Source organism: Podarcis raffonei, chromosome 14, assembly GCF_027172205.1.
Source record: "Podarcis raffonei isolate rPodRaf1 chromosome 14, rPodRaf1.pri, whole genome shotgun sequence".
Lineage (NCBI taxonomy): Eukaryota > Metazoa > Chordata > Lepidosauria > Squamata > Lacertidae > Podarcis > Podarcis raffonei.
Window position 1 is genome coordinate 52,323,896 of NC_070615.1, and position 21,961 is coordinate 52,345,856.

Below are 21,961 nucleotides of genomic sequence, written 5' to 3' on the forward strand. Positions count from 1 at the left end.
AATACGCCCAGGATAAGCTCAGAGGTTTAAGGAGAGAGGGAGAAGACCCCGGAGGTTTTGAAGAAAGAAACGGGGCATTGTATTACAAAGGGGCACTATATATACCCGAAGGGGAATTGAGGGGGAGAGTACTCAAACAGCTGCACGACAACCCCACAGCGGGGCATTTTGGGCAACACAAGACCATGTGGTTGGTGACCAGGGAGTTTTGGTGGCCCAAGGTGAGGGAGGATGTACGGGAGTATGTGAGAAGGTGTGACCAATGCCAGAGAGCCAAAGGAGAAAGGCGGGCGCCAGCGGGGTTATTAGAACCGTTACCCACACCAGAACGACCGTGGGAGGCGGTATCGATAGATTTTATGACTGATCTGCCTAAATCCCAGGGGAAAACCGCCATACTAGTCGTAGTAGACCTGTTAACTAAGATGGGTCACTTTGTAGCTTGCTCACATGCAGTCACGGCGGAAGAGACAGCGAAATTGTTTGTAGAACATATTTTTAGGCTGCATGGCGCCCCCTTGAGGACGGAGGGAAACAGTTCACGTCCAGATTCTGGAGGAAACTTATGAGCTTGTTGCACGTAGAGGTCAACTTTTCGACTGCCAGGCACCCTGAGACCAATGGGCAGGCGGAGAGGGCAAACGGTATCCTCCAACAATACCTGAGGTGTTATGTCAATGACAGAGAGAACGATTGGGTCGAAAAGTTGGCGCTAGCGGAATTTGCTTACAATAATGCAGAGAATGTGTCCACCGGGATGAGTCCCTTTTTGGCTAATTATGGGTGCCACCCCAGGGCGTTTCCAGGGGGAGGAGGGGAGAGATGGAGTGTCCCGGCCGCTGAACATTTTGTAGAAGAAATGGAAGCGATCCATCGTCAACTCCAACTCAACTTAGAAAGGGCCAAAGAAGAATATAAGAGGCAGGCAGACAAGAGCAGAAGGGAAGGTGAAACCATTAAGGTGGGGAGTCAGGTCTGGCTATCAACCCAAGGGTTGCCGTTCAAGGGGGGTTGCAAGAAATTGAGACCCAAAAGATTGGGACCATTTGAGGTCATCCAACAGGTCAACCCAGTGGCTTTCAGACTCCGGTTACCGAACCACATGAAACTGCACCCAGTATTCCACAGGTCATTACTGTCACCATATAGGGGGGAAGGTGAAGGGGGCCAGCCATAGAAGAAAGGGAAAGCAGCAACCATGTGGCGGAAATCATCGACTCCAGGTGGAAGGGTAATCAGGTGGAGTATTTGGTCGCGTGGGAAGGGGAACCGGAGTCGGAAAACACCTGGGTGACGGCAGAGGAGGTCCGTGACGAGATCTTGATCGAAACGTTCCACCAAAGGTTCCCCAGGAAACCTCAGCCAGTAGCGAGGTTCCGGAGGGAGTACTTTGGCACCACCGACGATGAGGAGGAACTGGAAGGATTCAGGGAATCGGAGCTGGAAGAAGGAACAGACTCCGATGAGGAGGAGTACTTGGAAACCGGAAACAGCAACAGGTGGAGGGAAGTGTTCGAAACTTCGGAAGATGAGGGAGGTTCCTTCAGGGGTTTTGCTCCCTCGCCTCCCGCAGAGGAGGGGAGGGAAGGGGGTGAAGGGGGCCCTGGAGGGGAGGTGGATGTCAGGGAACTGCCATCTGAGACGCAGGAGGTGAAAGGGCTCACGGAGGGTGAGAGAGACCATTCAGCTGAGGAGGGAACCAGCAGGGGGAGAAGTGGAGTTCCAAGGGAAAGTGAGTCGGAGGGAGGGCTCAGAGACACTTCAAGCGAGAACAGTGGGGAGGTTTCAGGACCTCCTATAGGGACACCCACTCCTCGCCGGAAACTGTCACGCCGAGAGTCCAGAAGACGCGTTTCCGTTAAGGAGCTTTTATGCTGGAAGAAGTTCCGTAAACGCCCACTGTCCGATTCAACGAGCGACTGATGGAGCCATGCTTAAGGAGCTCCGTCACAGACAGAGGTTTGTGGACTTAGCCAAACTCTGAGGGACTAGGATTTTACGCAGAAGCAGCTCACCATCCCATCACAGGTTACAAGAAGTTTTGTAGGAAGATTTTACAAATTATTGTGAAAAGGATTAAGTTTAACTGATGTAAGATTTGATTTAGAACATTAAGTATAGTAAAAAGAAATGCAAAATCAGAAAAGGATTTAGAAAACCATTAGAAGGGGTTGAGGGAAGTCAAAGGCTGTGACAGCCAAAGATCTGTCATGTTTTTTCTTTTTCTTTTTTGCCGTTGTTATGCTGGAAAATATGTGTAAAAACCAATAAAAAAAGAGCTTTCCACATGATATGCATCCCATTCAGTGAAGCCAAAGTGATCAAAGGGGAGGAAAGGAGTGTGCTGTCATTACCTCTTCTTGATGAGTGCCACACTTAGGAAGGATACCCGACAACGACACTCACCGTTTCCCTGATGAGAAGAGCAAAGAGGTCTTTGTCGAGCTGAGGAGCAGTGCCTTGCTTGGGAACCTCGCTGGAAGCAGCATCGGGGGGCCCTCGGGCTGGCGAAGAGGGGCCCGCCTGCTCATTGACCGTTGCCTGCTGCCCACCTCCCTCTTCTTCCGGTGGGTGAGCCAGCTGGGGGGAGGCGGGGCCGGGGATCCCGTCCTGCGGCGGCTCCGGCCTGGGAAAGGCAGGCCCAGGGATCTCCTCTTGGTACGCCCTGGGCAGCGGGCCCAGGTCCATGTCCCTCTGCCCTTGCTGGGGAGAAATGAGGTTGACCACGGGGCCTGCGTCCTTCTCAGCGGGCTGGAAATACGGGTGGTCCAGCCGCATGTTCTCCTGGATGCACCGGACAGTCCCTCCGAGCGGCGGCGCTAGCCTCGGTTGCAGCTCTCGCTCCCTCTGCTCCTGCCCTTCCTCATCAGCCGGCAAGACCTCCTCCAAGTTGATGACTTCCTTCTCGCCGCCGGATCTCGCCTCTCTCGTCCGAGCCACGCTGGGACCAGGTTCCGGAACAGCCCCATCGCCGTCCCCCCTCGGCCCAACGGGCTCCGGGGTTCCTGGCAGTTCCAAGACCTCGTTCTCGCTTTCCTGCCGTCCCAGCGCCACGCCAGCGGCCTTCGCGCAGTTCCGCCAAGCGCCAGGCGGCCTCGGGGAAGGAGGGGTCCTCGCCTTCTGTCCATCGTGGGGCCCTGGCAACACGTCGCCCTTGGATCCTCCTTCCCCCGACTTGCTCGCACTCTGCCAGGGAGCCGCTGGTCTGATCACATTGGAGCGCAGAAGCTTCTTCGCTCCTGTCTTTAAAAGGATATTAAGCCGTAGTTAGGCAAGCCGTTTCTTTGGAAGGCTGCTTCAGGTTGCAAGTACAGTGGTACCTCGGTTTACAAACTTAATCCATTGCGGAAGTCTGTTCTTAAGCTGAGGCATGCTTTCCCTAATGAGGCCTCCCACTGCCAGTGCCCTTCCACCGTTTAGCTTCCGTTCTTAGACCGAGGTAAAGTTCGCAAACCGGGACATTGCTTCCGGTTTTGTGGAGTTCGTAAACCGAATCATTCGTAAACAGAGATGTTCTTAAACCGTGGTACCACTGTATATAGCAGCGATGGCCAAACCTGGACCTCCAGCTGTTTTGGGACTACAATTCCCATCATCCCTGACCACTGGTCTTATTAGCTAGGAATGATAGGAGTTGTAGTCCCAAAACAGCTGGAGGGCCAAGTGTGGCCATCACTGCTATACAGGATTTAGAGTAAGCATTTGCTGCTTTTGCTCCTGCTAAGGTGGGCTCACACTGAAAGAAAATTAACAAGCAGCATTTTAAGAAGTGGATTTTCTCCCTTTCAGGGAGGCATTTGGCAGCTGGTGTTAAGGGGTATTTAAAAGCATGTTTTGCTGTTCAAAAAATGTTGTGTTTCCTCAAGGTAGTAGCAGAATGGAACCGCTACCTGAAATAGCTGAAAGAGTCTAGGATGAACTGTCAGGAGGCAGCCCACCATTCTCACATGCCCTGTAAAACTCACTTGGGCAAAGTTTTGGAAGCCAAGTGAGAACAACTCCAGAATATGAGATGGGGGCTCAATTTGTGTCTTACAGCGGGGAGGATTCATGCATTTGTTACAGTGAGAGTCAAGCTAACTAAATCAATGCCAGATTTAAAAAGGTTTCAAATAATAAAGAATATATAATGTCACTATCGCGAGTGGCGCTGTGGGTAAAACCTCAGCGCCTAGGACTTGCCGATCGTCAGGTTGGCGGTTCGAATCCCCGCAGCGGGGTGCGCTCCCGTTGCTCGGTCCCAGCGCCTGCCAACCTAGCAGTTCGAAAGCACCCCCGGGTGCAAGTAGATAAATAGGGACTGCTTACTAGCGGGAAGGTAAACGGCGTTTCCGTGTGCTGCGCTGGCTCGCCAGATGCAGCTTTGTCACGCTGGCCACGTGACCCGGAAGTGTCTGTGGACAGCGCTGGCTCCTGGCCTATAGAGTGAGATGAGCGCACAACCCTAGAGTCTGTCAAGACTGGCCCGTACGGGCAGGGGTACCTTTACCTTTAATGTCACTATCCGTTTTGAACATACATCCGGGATGGGGAGACCATACTGGTTGTATACTAAGCCTAACACAAATTTCAATTTTTGCCATACTGGAGGATGGCCAGGGCCAAAGAGTTACCTCCATCAGTATGACTACATCGTCGTCTTCCTCATCCTCCCACTGCCGGCGAACAGGAATGTCCAGCATCACAGGCAATTCTTCATCCGAGGAGTCGGATATGGTGATAAGCCCCTCGTCTCTGTGGTTTATTCTATCTGAAAGAAGGAAGGAGAGAAAGGAGAGAGAACTTACCTATCAGCTAAAGGTTCACAACAGAACACTAATACAGTCGTGCCTTGGTTCTCAAATTTAATCCGTTCCAGGAGTCCGTTTGACTCCCAAAATGGTTCGAAAACCAAGGCATGGCTTCCGATTGGCTGCAGGAACTTCCTGCAGCCAATCAGAAGCCGCGGAAGCTGCGTAGGATGTTTGGCTTCCAAAAATCGTTCACAAACCAGAACACTCACTGCTGGGTTTGCGACGTTCAGGAGCCGATTTGTTCGACAAGTAAGGCATTTGACTACCAAGGTACCACTAGTTATTTCTAGTTGTTATAACTTCAATCTGAAATATGTTACCCGAGTTTGCCTTATAATAAAATGGAAGAAGAATTAAAGGGCTCTGACTAAGTCCGCTCGCCACTGGAACAGTTTTGGCAGTGCCAGAGGCATGCCACAGTCTCAAGCAAACCTTGAGTTCTGTGAAGATGCCGCTGCCCCAAACCAGGGCAGGAAGCCAACAGAGAACTGCTGCAGGTGGCAGAAGATAGCCTAGGGATAAGGTAACTACTGAATTAAATCCTCTCCTAAGAAAGGGAGGGAGAAGGTGAGATGCAACTGGTTCCTGAAGCAGTATCGCTGAAGGGAATGCAATTGAGAAAAAGACTCCTTTCAGATAAAAGTGGTTGCAACTGGCAACTGGCATTCCACGCTGCAGGAGACAGATGTGGAGAGGGAACCCTGTGCCCTGTAGCTCTTGCCACTGTTGATGGCTCCACCTCAGTGCAATGCTCCTCATCCCCCACGCCTGCAACGGGGACTAGAGCTGACTTGTTCAAAACGACAAGATACCAGGTTGAAGAAGGCTGCAACAGCACCCTTCAATAGTTCCACCAGCCCAGAGGTCTCCAAACTAAGACCCACAAGCCAGATTAGGCCCGAGGGACTCGTTTATCCGGCCTGCAGCAACCCCTGCTGCCCGCTGCTGCTGCTGCCTGCTCTTACCGGCGCTGCGCTGCTGCCCACTTCCGGGTCAGAGGAGCACCGGAAATAGCTTGTGTGCATGCGCAAGCATTATTTCTGGTGCACATCCGGGTCGGAGGAGGCCCGTGCAGATGCGCACAAGCTTTTTCCAGTGCTCCTCTGACCCGGAAGTGCGCCAGAAATAGCATGTGCGCATGCGTATGGGCACGAGCTCCCCCGCCCTCCGCGCGATCGGCGCTGAAGACACCGGCCCGAGGCGCGGTAAATTGCTGACCCCTGCACCAGCCTCATATGCTGCACCTGGAAGAACCAGGAATATTTTCCTTACCTTTCCCTCGGTGGCTCCGGAAACTGTTCAAGTCAATCACTTCTTCGTTTCCACCTCCCTCTGCCATGTTAGAAAGCTAAGAGCTCCAGAGCATGGCACTCACTCCGCCAACAGCACCTGCAAAGGACAAGGTGAGCAGTTGGATCACACCTCTGGTTTTACCACGTGGTAGAGGTTGCTCCAGACAGAGTTTACACAAGGTTCATTTTCTTATTAAGCTGAGCAGCTGGGTTTTAATTGAGAGGTAGGCAACTGCTGGGAGAAATCCAAGAAATCCTTGTACAAATATGCAGAAATCCCATCTGCAGTTGCTAATCCATCCACAAACAGGACTTCCGTTTACTTGAAGATCCACCAGGCAAGCACAGAATCTATTACTGGCTACAGAATTTGCCCACCTTTGGCAGGGGTAAGCTATGGAAGGCTGACTGCCAAGTAAGCATGTGCAGGACTAGGCTGTAAATCGCAGCTCTGGCTGGAAATTAGAAACAAATTTCTAGTCCTCATGCTGCAAAAAAACACAAACTGAAAGCCCATCTTATAATCACATTTGCAAACCTAGCAGAGCTGCCTGCTGCCAGCCTCCCACACACAGACATACCAGGGACGCCAAGGATGATTATCTCCTGTTTGCCACCTGGCAGCGGCTAAGTTAGAAACGCTCAGGGTTAGAGTTGCTCTCAAGCGACAAAAGTGCTAATTCAGGGTCCAAAATCAAATTATGATTGATTGTAACAAAAATTCTAGAGAAAACATTTGGCCAGATTGCATGTTTCAACCCCTTAACCAAAGACCACCCAAAAAGCATCATACATACTTCACAGAAGGAGGGCGGTCTCCTATGGAAATGTTGATTCTGGCTTCTCTCCTGTCTGCCAAGGTACCTGATAATGCTTTACTGATTGCATTACCTGGGCAGTCTGGCCACTGAGATGGTAAATACTTTATCCTGGATCCAGGTCACAGGCCCACCCTATTCATACCCAAATATGCCCTTAAGACAGGATTTGTAAGTAACTGCTGGGAAAGGTTTGTCCAAGATATCTCCTTCTGTAGAAGAAATATTCAGAGTAATTAAAAGAGCCAAGATGGCTTTTTGGGGACTGTTCTGTGTGCTAAAATAATGTGTATTTTTCTCAGAGAATATTTCCTAAATTTTGAAGGATGAAGGATAGGTTTTCTGTGGAGTGTGTGTCTGCTATGTGTGTGTACCCTAAAATTTTAAAACAGGAGCATCTGAAGGACCATCCTTTTATAAATTTTAGAAAATTGGATGCTTGGTGTTATAATAATGATATGCAAACTGCTTTCTGAGCTCCACCTGAGCAGTGGAATATAAATACTATAAAAAATGAACAAAATAGCTGTTCTTCGTTTAAAAAGTGTATTTGATCAATAAGTTAGAACTAAATATCACAGTCCAACAACAGTCCCCTGTGCTAATGTGACTGCGCTTTCCTGTTCTAGATACAGCGGTACATCCAGTTACGAATTTAATTCATTCTGGAGGTCTGTTCTCAACCCTAAACCACTCGTAACACGAGGCGCGCTTTCGCTAATGGCACCTCCCGCTGCCGCCACGTGACTTCCGCTCACATCCCAGGGCAAAGAGCGCAACCAGGAGCATCTACTTCCAGGTTAGCGGAGCTCATAACCCGCAACGTTCGCAAGGGCGATGGTAGGTAACACGAGGTTCCACTGTACTGCTGTGCATTTTCCTTATGCCAGAGACAACCCTGCAATCTCCTGTTTTCTGGCACAAGAACAGCCCACCCTACAGTTAGGATAGAGCAGGGGTTGGCAACCTAAGGCCCATGGGCCACAAGCAGCCCACGGGGGTTGTTTAACCGGCCCATAGACCCCCGCCACCCGCTTGGAGACCTCCGTCGCCTGCTCAGCTCCCATGCGCCACACTAAACCAGCACAGAGCAGAGCAGGGACCGCCTTCCGTGACGCTGGAAGCTCCTGCAGCCAGTGTGAAGCTGCACACGCCTCCTCTGCACTGGAAGGAGCACCGGAAATAGCATTTGCGCATGTGCACTCCAGCCCACCGCATGAACCAGCCCAATCTGCCATGGATGCTTTAGCTGAGATTTGTGCATTGCGGGGGGGTTGGACTAGATGACCCTGGGGTCCCTTCCAAGTCTACAACTTCTGTGATTCTATGACCAGCAATTGTTAAAATCTCCCTCCTTGCAAATCCAGCTCCACCTTGGAATGGCTGGCAAGCCAAATCACAGACCGGGCAAAGCCCTGGGTTGCAGAAGTTCTGCTGCCTCCTCAGAGCAACGAAGAAATTGTTCTGAGCAGCAGCCAGGAACACAAGCCTGAACAGCCAAACAGGTTCATTAGCTTTCCCAATGGACGTGGGGGCCTGGGATCAGCGGCAGCCAGGAACAAGAGCAACCTGCTCTTCACCAGAAAGTCCGCAGTGTGATAGGAATTTTGAGGTCTTAGATATACGGTAATGTTCATAAGCGTACCAAGCAAGCATGTACATAGATCAGCACAGGAAGACCGACCTGGAACTATTTTGATTCCCAAACTGACCAAATGTTTTCTCTGCAAGGTCAAAGGAAAATGGAAAAGCCTCACCATTGTCAACTCCTTCACAAATCCTGTCTTAAGGGTATGTCTGTGTTTGAATAGGGTGTGAGCCTGTGACCTGGCCCAGGAACTAAGTATTTATCACTACAAAAGACTAGCCAGGCTCCCCAGGCAATCCAATCAAGTAACCTGCCAGACAGGAGATAAACAACATTCAAAATTTTTGTTTCAGGCCACCTTTTTATGATGTAGGTGTGATGTATCTGAGGGGTGGTCTTAGGTTACACCCCTTCTGTGATGTATGTATGCTGTTTCTGGGGATGGTCCTGATCTACAGGGTGGCAATTTCAAATGTCTTTACAGTGGTACCTCAGGTTAAGTACTTAATTCGTTCTGGAGGTCCGTTCTTAACCTGAAACTGTTCTTAACCTGAAGCACCACTTTACTTATGGGCCTCCTGCTGCCGCCGCGCCGCCAGAGCCCAATTTCTGTTCTCATCCTGAAGCAAAGTTCTTAACCTGAAGCACTATTTCTGGATTGGCAGAGTCTGTAACCTGAAGCGTATGTAACCTGAAGCATATGTAACCAGAGGTACCACTGTATAAGGCCTTGTGCGCCATTTTTCTGGGTTCCTCCTCTCTCCTGCGGATGAGGGGAGCACCCTGTTGCAACAGATCAATAAAGATCAGGCTCACTAGCTGCTTTGCTTCTCAATATTCTCTGGTTGGCCTCTGTTATTCTCTCCTACCAATAGGGAACCTATGTAAGGAACTATATGGGCTCTTGGATACCCCATAAGGGAAAAGGGCAATTTTTGTTTACATAGCACCAACGTTTAACCAGCTACGGCAGGGGCAGTCAACGGGGGGGGGGGGGCGCAATCCCATCATCCCTGACCCCTGGCATGCTGGTTGGGACTGGCAGAAGTTGGAAGTCCAGCAACACCTGGCAGGCAGCAGGCCTGCTCCCCCCGAGTTATTGATTAAATGCCTTTGGATTATCCTCCTCCTAGATGCGTCTGTGAGGAGTCCGGAGGTTGGCAACACCAGAACGGGGATTTTCTGCAGTGGAATGTTCCCCCCCCCCCCCAGGGAAGCTCGCTTGGCACTTTTGTTGCATCTCTTTAGGCACCAGGCAAAAACATTCCTCTTCTCCCAGGCCTCTGGTTAATTAAATAATCTATGCCTATGGCCTTTTAAACTGGGCGTGGGGTATTGTTCTTGTCTGTTACTAGGTTATATATTTTTGTGCTTTTATATTGTCAACAGCCCTGTGATCCTAGGATGAAGGGCAGTTTAGAAATTTAACAACAACGACCACCACCAGATGCCCATGGAGAGCTCAAAAGCAGGAATTTGAAAAGTGGGAGAGTCACCTCAGCTCCCTGGAAATGGGAAGCGAACAGTAAGTGTTGATTCCGCGGGGAGTTAAGTGGGGATTAACATCCAAATGAAAAGGCCTCCCTTCCTATTTAAAAACATTTAATAATAATAGTTGTAGTAAACTAAGTTAATTTTTATTTGCTTCATTTTCTCACAGGCTTGAAGGAACGTCTCTGAGATGAGGAATGTCACAGCACACATTCATCTTAACAGAAGCCTCTCTCTTTTCGCATGTTTCAGAAACACTGTTCTTACTCATATGCAAGCAAATCAATCACAATAGGCAAATGATTAAATAGACTAAGGGCTTTTTAATGCCGCCTGCAGCTTCATTTGCTAGTATGACCTTGAAGGGCCTAAAGCCAGGCTGGCTCACCTCGCCAGGTGTTCTGCATTACGTCTCTTCCACCCACCCACACCTCAAGGAGAGCTGTGGCCCAGCAGCATCTCTCCCCGCCCCCAGGTTACCCACTCCTGGTCTAAATCCACTACAGTCGTACCTTGGAAGTTGAATGGAATCCATTCCTGAAGTCCGTTCGACTTCCAAAACGTTCAGAAACCAAAGCGCGGCTTCTGATTGGCTGCAGGAAATTCCTGTAGCCAATCAGAAGCCGCGGAAGCTCCGTTGGATGTTTAGGGTTCCAAAGAACATTCGCAAACCAGAACACTCACTTCCAGGTTTGCGGCATTCGGGAGTCCGAGTCCCAAGGATCAAAGGTATGACTGTAAATTATCTCCTTAACAGACAACCCTTAGCAGTCTCAGCACTGCCCTGGGTGCCAAAATTGCCAGATAATGCTAAAGCCAAATGCCCGGAGGTAAAAATGAGGAGTCAAGTTTTTAAAAAAGCGAAAGTGGTCAAGTTTTTAAAAAAGCGAAACTAATAATCTAACGGGAGCCAGAAGCCGTATCTTACACAACACCCTAATTAATTGGCTCACCGTTACCCCTCGCTACTTCCAGAAAATGGAAAACAGGAAAACGCTGTTGTGACAAGTTTTCAATAACTGAGGAATGCTTCTTCTCTTAATTAAAACTGAAGGTGTGACTTCACTCTGCTACCTGAAAGAGTCCGTTTTAACGGCGTGAAGGAGTAACAATACCCCTCCTCCATGTGTCCCTGAGCAAATTACTGTTCCGAGCATCTCTCCCGGGATCTCATCCAAAGATGCGCTGTGCAGCAGCCACCAAGGACAATTCTATATTGAGATACAGTCAAATGATGCATCACACCCCTGACACAAATATGCAACAGAATTAGTGACCCCCAAATGAGGCTGATTGGAAAAAAGGGGAGAATGTAGCACGAAAGACACCTCTGCCTCCCAGCTTTCTGTCTCCTGCCAAAGGTTCAGGAAAGGCTGAATATGCTCAATAAACTCCCAAGCAGCCTGCTCAGATGCTGCTGCCTTTTCTCCTACCCAGGCCCACCTAGACAAGCCCCGGGGGTTTGGGGAACAAATATCACAACTGGAGAGAGATCTGTTGGAATTTAAAAGTGCTGCCAAAAATGTATAAGATATTATTGGATTGGGAGACAAAGGATGAGCAAGTCTTCAATGATACCTTGGGCAATAGATATTGGTTATAATATAGTTATGGAAGTGTGGGAATGATTGTGGAATAAGGATATAAAATTTACAGCATGCTATGGTTTAAGAGAAAACTATATGAAAATGTTATATACATGGTATCTAACACTGAGTAAACTAGCAAAAAATATATAAATCAAAATCGAATAAGTGTTGGAAATGAGAAGAGGTGGTCTCGCAGTAAGTTTAAAGCTTACTGATACATAATGAATTGAGAAAGATGTTTAAAATAACATTTGTTTTTAAAAAAATCAGCATTTTTAAACAAATTTTCTTTTGGGAATTACAGGGGCAGAATTACCTAAACAGTATAGAAATTTATTCATGTATGCTACTAGAGCGGCAAGAATGTTATTTGCCCAAAAATAGAAAGAAGAAGTCCCGATGAAAGAAGAATGGATACAAAAACTTATGGACTACGCAGAAATGGCAAAACTTACTGCGGGGCGGGGGGAGAGAGAAATCAAGATAGCATTAAAAATGGAAATGGTTTATATCTAGGGGTTAATTTAACAACTAAGAATGTGAATCTATTTAAAGACAATTATGAGAAATGCTGGACAGAAATTAAGAAAGATTTGGAAATATGGTCAAATTTGAGACTTTCCTTGTTAGGCCGAATTGCTGTTATTAAGATGAATGTTTTGCCAAGAATGCTGTTTTTGTTTCAAACATTGCAGATTGTGGACAGAATGGACTGTTTCAAGAAGTGGCAGAAAGATATATCGAAATTTGTCTGGCAGGGCAAAAAGCCCAGAATAAAATTTAAGATATTAACTGATGCAAAAGAAAGAGGGGAGTTTGCCCTGCCGGACCTAAAACTTTACTATGAAGCAGCAGCTTTTTGCTGGTTGAAAGATTGGCTACTTCTTGAGAACACAGACATTTTGGACCTAGAAGGGTTCAATAATAGATTTGGTTGGCATGGATATATCTGGTATGACAAGGTAAAAATCCACAAAAGCTTCAAAAATCATATTGTTAGGAAAGCATTATATAATGTTTGGATTCGTTATAAAGATCTGCTGGAAAATAAAACCCCTAGGTGGCTGTCACCAATGGAGGCTAAGGAAGTTAAAAAACTTAATATGGAATCTAAATGGCCAAAATATTGGGAAATTGTAGAACATGAAGGTGGAAATGTGAAATTACAGAGTTATGAGAAACTGAAGTTTAAAGTAAGAGATTGGCTACATTATTACCAGATAAATGAAGTTTTTAAACAGGACAGGAAAATAGGCTTCCAGGTGGAGAAGTCAAAGCTAGAAACAGAATTGTTAGAACCCAATACGAAGAATTTGTCTAGAATGTACAACTTACTGCTGAAATGGAATACACAGGATGAGATGGTTAAATCAGCTATGATTAAATGGGCACAGGACATTGGTCATGACATTATATTTGCTGACTGGGAACAGTTATGGACCACCGGTATAAAATTTACGGCATGTAATGCCTTAAGAGAGAATATTATGAAAATGATTTATAGGTGGTACATGACCCCAGTCAAGCTTGCAAAAATTTATCATTTGCCCAATAATAAATGTTGGAAATGTAATGAAACTGAAGGTACTTTCTATCACCTTTGGTGGACGTGCCCAAGGATTAAGGCCTTCTGGGAAATGATCTATAATGAAATTAAGAAGGTGCTTAAGTGTACCTTTCACAAAAAACCAGAGGCTTTTCTCCTGGGCATGGTAGGCCAATTGGTGTCAAAGAAAGATAGGATGTTTTTTTATGTATGCTACAACAGCAGCGAGAGTTTTACTAGCAAAGTATTGGAAGACACAAGAACTACCCACACTGGAAGAGTGGCAGACGAAAGTGATCGATTATATGGGACTAGCAGAGATGACGAGCAGAATCCGTGACCAAGGGAAAGAGACGGCGGAAGAAGATTGGAAGAAATTTAAACTTTATCTTAAAAATATTTGCAAAATTACTGAGTGTTAAAATGTCATGGGTAAAGCATAACAGATTTGCAACGATAAATGATTGGATAAGAGGAAAGAAAGAGGTTAAAGAAAGGAATTAATAATAATTTGGATCAGGGGTTGCTGGAAAAAAAAGTTTAAAACAGAGATGCAGAAAAGGGGGGCATGGGGAAGTCGCTGAAATTGGGTACATGAAAAAATTTACGAAATTATACATGTTTATATGTTTGTTTGTTTGTGTATGTCTTTTGTATTGTTTTATATTATATGTGGAAAAACCAATAAAAATTTTATAAAAAAAAAATGGAAATGGTTTATTGAATATTTACAAACAAATTGGAGGGTTATTGTAATAACCTGCAGTTTCATAAGAGTAAACAATTAAAGTAGATGAATGAAAAAATAAGTTAATTTAGAATATGCAGGAAATGAAAAAAAATTAATGTAAGGAACCGCAGAAAGAGGAGGAAGTCAAGTTTTGATATGTTTAAGTTACTGTAAAACTATTGAAATGTATATAACTTAAAACTTCAAATCTTTTTTCAAAAAAGCCCTTTGCTGAAGGGAAAGTGATGCTGCTGCAAGAGTTAAGGACCAGTGAAAGCTGGGGAAGAACTGAGCACCCGAACCATTTCTTCTTTATCAGCAACACACAGGACTGGGCAAGCGCCACTGGCTAGCACTCGGTTGTCCATGTGTCTAAGAATCTGACGACTGCATGTAGGAATTTGGATTCCTCCCCCCCCCCCCGCCCTCCCAGTCCAAGAATGTTGAAGCATTGGATTTTATTAAGCCTCTTTTCTTTCTAAATGCTTCCTACAACTAAATCATTTCCTGGCAATTTCAGAACGAGAGAGAAATCTCTGTAATATGATACAAAGGGGGGCAAATCTCCAGGTTATACAGTTGAGGACACCTCCAATCGATGCTGAATTTAAGTTTTGAAAGTCCTCTCCCTGATGCAGAAAAAGCAATGTCTACAGCAGGGCAGGGAGGAGACCTCTTCTGGCCAGTGGGCCAGATCTTCACCTTCTAATCCCTGATGGACTGAATTTATCAGGAAGACCCTGTCAATCACGTGACACCACTATGACACCAGGTGATGCTGTGCTTAGAAGCCCCGATTGTCGGGACTCCAAAGCACAGAACAGGGCTGTTTGAAAGCCCTTTTACAAGCAGCCTCAAACTGTTCTTTGTGCACCCAGTTTTCAGAAGTTCAAGGAGCAGCACTGGGTGGGGGAAGAAGTGTCTGTGCAATTGTTTCTGGCTCCTGGAGCAAGGCCCACTCTCATTGTCCATCAGCAGAAGGGCAGTGTGAGCCTGCCTGGCTCCAGCAAAAGGAATGTTGGGAGCTCACTCTAATCTCCTGATTCTTCCTTTGAAGCCCTACCAATATATGACATCAGGTGTAACGATGGAAGAGTGTCTGGCTTGCCCAAAATGGCCTTGCAGGCTAGATGGGGAGGGTTGGCGGGAGAAGTTTGGTTCGTGGACCAGCGGTTCCCCACCACTGTCCCCAACAAATATCTGGAGGGCACTGAGTTGGCAAACACACATTCCATAAGGGAAAGACTTTTTAAAAGCTGGTAAACAGACACACCCCCTTCAGAAACAGATCTCCACAGCTGCATGTACTAATCTTCCACAACTATCTCCTTTATGAAAGCTACCGTATTTTTCGCTCTATAAGACGCACCAGACCACAAGACGCACCTAGTTTTTGGAGGAGGAAAACAAGAAAAAAAATATTCTGAATCTCAGAAGCCAGAACAGCAAGAGGGATCGCTGCGCAGCCTGCATTCGCTCCATAAGACGCACACACATTTCCCTTTACTTTTTAGGAGGGAAAAAGTGAGTCTTATAGAGCAAAAAATACGGTATTTCTGCAGCTTAATAGACCCCTCTTCCTTCTTGCATGCCCTCATTCCAAAGATTTGGCTTGGGGGAACTGCAACAGCAAGAGGACCATAGGTTACCTATCCCTGCTACAAAAGTGCTAAAATAGTTTTAAAACAAAAACAAAAGCTGGAGGAGGTGGCTGTGAATAACACAGCACCCAAGTGTTCAAAGCACATCATACTAGTCATTTTGGTGCAACTCTTACCCTGTGCAAAGAGCTCTCAACTACCCAGCACTCCTCATGAAACAAACCCTCACGTCACATTCCAGGGAGGATTCCACATGTGCTTTTTCCTCCTGCAGGAAGAGGGAATCTCATTCAGTATAAGAAAAGGCTCCAACAGTCTAAAAAGAGCCTGGCTGCTGAATCAGAACCCAGAACATCTCATAAGGGGTCCCAATTCCCACTGTGGCCACTCACACAGCTCCAGTCAACCCACAGGATGAAAACATGCCGTGGTAAAAACCGAGCATGAAAAAGGCCAGCAGCCCTTCCTCCTTGTCCCACTGCATTCACCAGACTGCTGCTCCTGAACATGAAGGCCCCGTTCCGATATTGTGGCTCTGGGGAGCAATGTCATGCACGGAACAGCCCTAAGACTCAGAAGCTGTCTGCCATGACACTTACAATGCTCCCTGCATGCTGGGCACGGCAGTTAGAATCTTATCTGTACATCTCAAATGGGGAAAAAGCAATTGCTGAAATGTAGGGTAAAGAAGGGAGTTGGGCTGCTCAGCAACCACGCCTCTTTTAAAACTCAGTACACATTGCAACACAATTAAGCAACATCAAACACACAGTACCAAATCAATACAACAGCATGATCCCATGCATGTCTACTCAGGACAAGCACAATTGAGTTTACACTGAGTTTAACCGGAAGTCAGGTGGGTTTAGGCCAGGGGTAGGCAAGCTAAGGCCCAGGGGCCCGATGCAGCCCAATCACCTTCTCAATCTGGCCTGTGGACAGTCTGGGAATCAGCGTGTTTTTACATGTGTCCTTTTATTTAAAATGCATTGTGGGGCCTGCCGGGTGTTTTTACATGAGTCGAATGTGTGCTTTTATTTAAAATGCATCTCTGGGTTATTTGTGGGCATAGAAATTCGTTCTTTTCTCCCCGCCCCTCCCCAAATACAGTTTGGCCCACCGCATGGTCTGAGGGACGGTGGACCGGCCCATGGCTGAAAAAGGTTGCTGACCCCTGGTTTAGGCCATGGATAGGCAAACTAAGGCCCGGGGGCCAGATCCAGCCGAATCGCCTTCTAAATCTGGCTTGTGGACGGTCCGCGAATCAGCGGGCTTTTACATGAGTTGAATGTGTGGTTTTATTTCAAATGCATTTCTGGTTTATTTGTGGGGCATAGGAATTTGTTCTTTTTTTCCCTTCAAAATATAGTCCGGCCCCCCACAAGGTCTGAGGGACAGTGGACCGGCCCCCTGCTGAAAAGGTTTGCTAACCTCTGGCTTAGGCACACAACCCAACCACTCCTCTCAGATTTGTGCACTTGGGGGGGGGGAGTGTGACCCAGCACCACCACACATGCGCCTGGAAATAAACGTTCCACCAAATCCAAATGTTCAAAGCTGGCAATAAGAGGCTCCCACAGGCAACATAGAGCAGGACATAAGGAGAGCCTGCTGGATTAGGCCAAGGACTCATCTAGTCCAGCATCCTGTTTTCACAGCGGCCAACCAGGTGTCCCCAAGCAGGACCAGAGGGCGGCAGCAGCAGCAGCAGCAACTCTCCCCTCCCTGGACCACGGAAGACCTCCAAATCCACAATGGCATCCCCACCCCCTCTCCCCCCAAAAGTTCAGGTGAGGGTGCTGCTGCCTTTGCTTTTCCCTTGCAGGTGGATGGACTTTGGAAAGCAGGGAGGGGACGCCATCCCAGCCGCGATCAGGAGGAGCTGCTTCCCAAGGAGAAACGAGAGGGGAGAATGCGAAGAGGAACCGGGAGACTGGCGAGGCCGGGGGAGCAGATGGCCCTAGCGAAGGAGGATTAGGAGAGCAGGTGGAGGAGAAGGCAGCTGCTGCAAGAGGGGAAAGCGGGAGCCCCGGGCCTGGGGAGAGGGAGACCCGGGGCGGGGAAGGGAAGCCGGTGGGGGAACCCGAAGCGAGAGCTCCGCCGCCCATCCGAGGCGGAGTCGCCCCGCAGCAAAAAGCAAAACTTCCAGCTCGCAGAAGTTTGGGCTGGTGGGGAGAAGGGGGAGCCGCGTCCTCCTCTCTCCGGCGTGAAAGCGAAACGAAGCCAGCCGGGGAAGGAGGACGAGCAGCAGCTGGGGAGGAGGCGAGTCCGGGGCTGGAGGAGGGGGAGGAGCCGGAGCGGCTGCCTCGGGGACGCCCACACGGGCTGGCAGCAGCAGCAGCAGCCGCCGCCCTCGGCGTCCCCGCACGGGGGAAGCGGGGCCTCCCTCCGTGGGGCTGGAGGGGCCGCCCAGGCCCGGCAGGTGTCTGGGGGGGGGCGGTTGCCCAGGCAACCGAGGCAGGTGCGGGCGGGGCTGCCCCTGGGGGAGCGGGCGGGGCGACCCCGGAGGCCCCCCGGCCGGCCTCTCGCTCGTTCCCTCACTCACCTCGCTCCGTCTCCCGCTCGTCCCTCCCGGCGGCGCTTCCTGCTTCCTGCCCGCCCGCCTCCTCGCCGCGCTCGGCCTCTGCCGCCGGCCTGTCAGGCCTCCTTCCGGCCTGCGCGAGGACGCCACGTGACCGCGAGGGGCGGGCCGGGGGCGAAGAGACCATGGAGACGAGGGGAGGGCTCGGGGCAGAGCGGCTCGCGACTCTCCGCTCCAGGCGCGGATCAGAGAGTTTCTCTAAAGGGGGGCGAAATCCCGCAACTGCCAACCAGCTGCCTTCAGGTCACGTGACGGCCGGCTCTCCGAGCGGGAGGGGGCGGAGAGGAGTTTCCTGTGCCCGAGAGTGCGCATGCGCGTTTGTGAAAAAGGGGGGGGAAAGACGCGGAATCCGCGTGTTTGCTGGGGATCTCGAGAGATGCGCGTGTTTTATGGGAGGAGGAAGAAGAGTCCTGTCTTTGGCCGGAGAAGGGTGGCACTTGTTGCTCACGGCGACTTCGGCTGTTTCCAGGCTCTTATTTATTTTTATTATTATTAATAATAATAATAATAATTGTAATAATAATAATAATAATCTTTATTGCATTTTTAAAAATTATTAAAAAATGAAAATAAATTAATCCTTACACCTGCATATACTGAAAAAGAAATACGGGACCTAAAAGAAAATATGAAAATAAAAATAAAAAGATATTTGTCAAATATGAAATAAGAAAAAGATATTTGTCAAATGTGTTTCCAGGCTCTTAATCCGCCTCGATGCTCTAACGGTGGAAAGGCGGCAGGCAAGGAAAACGGTGGCGCTGGTCTTGCAACCGACGTCGCTTCTCCTCCTCCAGTTTTGATTCTTATTATTCCCGTTAATTGCCTTTAGATACAGTACCGCCCTCCACCCGAGGATCGCGGGGCGGTTTCCCGGCCAAGGCTGCACCCGACGGATTTCTGCCTGGCGTCACTGCCCTCTTCTGCCCCGGCCCGCAGAAAAGAGCTCCAAGCGGCCCACACTTTCGCCGGACTCCCTCTTCCCACCGCATTGTGCGCGCATCCCTCCGCGGGGACCCGATCCTGCCCGCTGGACTGAAGCAGCCGCGCAACCTTCTCCCTCCGGGTTTCGAGCGCACCTCGTCGCCCCCCACCCGCAAGATCACACCAGCTCCCCTCCGGAGAAGCGGATCCCACGGAATCCAAGCAGCGCTGCCTTGCTTCCAAGTAAACGAGCATAGGATCAGCAGCTGGGGCGGGCCAGGATCGCGTGCAAGCGCCCGGACTGTCGTCTGCCTGTCTTGTTGTTGTTGTTGTTGTTTAGTCGTTTAGTCGTGTCCGACTCTTCGTGACCCCCTGAACCAGAGCACGCCAGGCACTCCTGTCTTCCACTGCCTCCCGCAGTTTGGTCAAACTCATGTTGGTAGCTTCGAGAACACTGTCCCACCATCTCGTCCTCCGTCATCCCCTTCTCCTTGCGCCCTCCATCTTTCCCAACATCAGGGTCTTTTCCAGGGAGTCTTCTCTTCTCATGAGGTGGCCAAAGTATTGGAGCCTCAGCTTCAGGATCTGTCCTTCCAGTGAGCACTCAGGGCTGATTTCCTTAAGAATGGAGAGGTTTGATCTTCTTGCAGTCCATGGGACTCTCAAGAGTCTCCTCCAGCACCATAATTCAAAAGCATCCATTCTTCGGCGATCAGCCTTCTTGATGGTCCAGTTCTCACTTCCATACATCACTACTGGGAAAACCATAGCTTTGTCTTACTTTCTGTCTTACTGCCTGTCTTAAAGGTAAAGGTAAAGGTACCCCTGCCCGTACGGGCCAGTCGTGTCCGACTCTGGGGTTGCGTGCCCATCTCGCTTAAGAGGCCGGGGGCCAGCGCTGTCCGAAGACAAGCTGCATCTGGCGAGCCAGCGCAGCACACGGAAACGCCGTTTACCTTCCCGCTAATAAGCGGTCCCCATTTATCTACTTGCACCTGAGGGTGCTTTCGAACTGCTAGGTTGGCAGGCGCTGGGACCGAGCAACGGGAGCGCACCCCACCGTGGGGATTCGAACCGCCGACCTGACGATCAGCAAGTCCTAGGCACTGAGGTTTTACCCACAGCGCCACCCGTGTCCCTTACTGCCTGTCTTACTTTCCCCTACTAATAATTAGACGCGTGGCCACCAGGTGGGGCTATGAGATCAAACCAACCGCATTTGCTTTGTGTCCTCTTTCACTGGTCGCAGAAGCAGCGATCCTCTTTCACTGGAGAGCTGTGGAAAACACTCTAAATGTCCTGATGGTTTCAACTACAGTAGTACCTCGGGTTACATACACTTCAGGTTATGTACGCTTCAGATTACAGACTCCGCTAACCCAGAAATAGTGCTTCAGCTTAAGAACTTTGCTTCAGGATGAGAACAGAAATCGTGCTCCTGCAGTGCGGCAGCAGCGGGAGGCCCCATTAGCTAAAGTGGTGTTTCAGTTTAAGAACAGTTTCAGGTTAAGAACGGACCTCCAGAACAAATTAAGTACTTAACCCAAGGTATAGGATTATTAGTAATAACAACAACAACTTGTTTATTTATACCCCGCCTTTGCTGCTGACACAGACTCAAGGCAGCTTGGAGCTAAAACAAAAAACAGCTAAAAGAAACCATTAAAATTGGAATAACCTTTTTAAAAAGACCAGAGGCATTTCTGTTAAGCATTGTTGGCAGGGACATCCCGATGGCCTTTAGGGAGGTATTCTTATATGCAACAGCTGCAGCCCGGACTTTGGGGGCAAAGGGGTGGAAGGAAGAAGAAGTCCCGACAATAACGAGCTGGCAATATTAAGCTATAAGAATTTGCTGAGATGGCGCAGCTGACAAATAGCCTGAGAGGCAATTCAAATAAAAAAATATGGAAAAATGGGATAGATATAAAGCATATGGTCAAAAATAATGTAAAGGTCCGTTATCTATGCTAGCATTTGATTGATGTTGGAGAGAGACTGAGTTGAGAAATAAGAACAAGAGCACATATTGTTATAGGAATGTATTAGATAAAATGTAAAAGAAATATACGGTAATATGAGTACATTCGTTAAAAAAAGGAATATACAGTGGGATAGACAGGAAGTTGAATGTGTTGGTACGTATATGATTTGGGGGGGTGTTTTTGTTTTTTCTCTTTGTTTTATTTCTTTTTAGGTATATGAAGTGTGTATATAATCTTGGTATACATGTTGGAAAATATGATAAGCTCTGTAATGTAATATGACAATGTTTGCCAATGTAATATAAGAATGCAAAAAAAAGAAACCATTAAAAAAAATTAAAAATTAATTGAAGTAAAACCAGCTACACAAGCACCAGTATGTGCAGCTTCCCTCACAGGGTTAGAGTTTTGTTAGAGCACATCCATGTGGATGCAGAAGCACACTTTCCAGCATCACCTTCGAAAGACGACTGAGTCATCCTGTTTGTGGGTTGCAGGGCAACCTCAGCGCCTTTGCACAGCCCTGCAGGCAGGGAAAGAGGCAGCTGGAAAGAAAATCCACCCTGTTGCTCCAAGACACAAAAGTCTGCTGCTGACTGTGCCTCCTCCTTCCTGAGCAGCACAGGATGAAACCCCACCTCAAGGGGACTGTCAGAAAGAATTCCAGGCCCCTCCCACCTCTTGCAGCAGTGAATAGACTTCCCAGCCCAGAGATAGAGAAAGCATAAGCATGTCACAATAGATCCAATTATTTGCAAGGTCCGGCCCTGGCAGCCGGCACAGAATCCGCCCACAAAACCATGTCCTGCTCAGGGATTCTTTGCCATTTGCATTCTTGCATCGACAAGGCAAGCAGCTTGTTTTCTCCCTCCGAATGAACAGCATCCTTTGCCCAGCTCACCTGTGGCCAAACATCGTGCCTGGAAAGCAACTTCTGGGAGATCTGCACAGGCAGGGCCACCGCTGGCAGCGCAAAACCTTCAAAGAAAACACCTGGATGCTTACGGCGTGATAAAGTTGATG

General features: G+C 48.5%; 1 protein-coding gene across 1 annotated transcript in view; it reads right to left on the reverse strand.

Moving 5' to 3' along the window:
• Window positions 1–18,082, reverse strand: part of RNF216 (ring finger protein 216) — an 85,026-nt gene extending 66,944 nt beyond the window's left edge. The window contains exons 1-4 of the mRNA XM_053366008.1: window positions 17,994–18,082; window positions 6,066–6,182; window positions 4,614–4,750; window positions 2,407–3,243 (exon numbers count right to left, since the gene is read on the reverse strand). Of these exons, the coding sequence (XP_053221983.1) occupies window positions 2,407–3,243; window positions 4,614–4,750; window positions 6,066–6,132 (1,041 nt within the window). The 5' untranslated portion in view covers window positions 6,133–6,182; window positions 17,994–18,082. The remainder of the gene's footprint in view (window positions 1–2,406; window positions 3,244–4,613; window positions 4,751–6,065; window positions 6,183–17,993) is intronic.
• Between the last annotated feature and the right edge of the window lie 3,879 nt (window positions 18,083–21,961).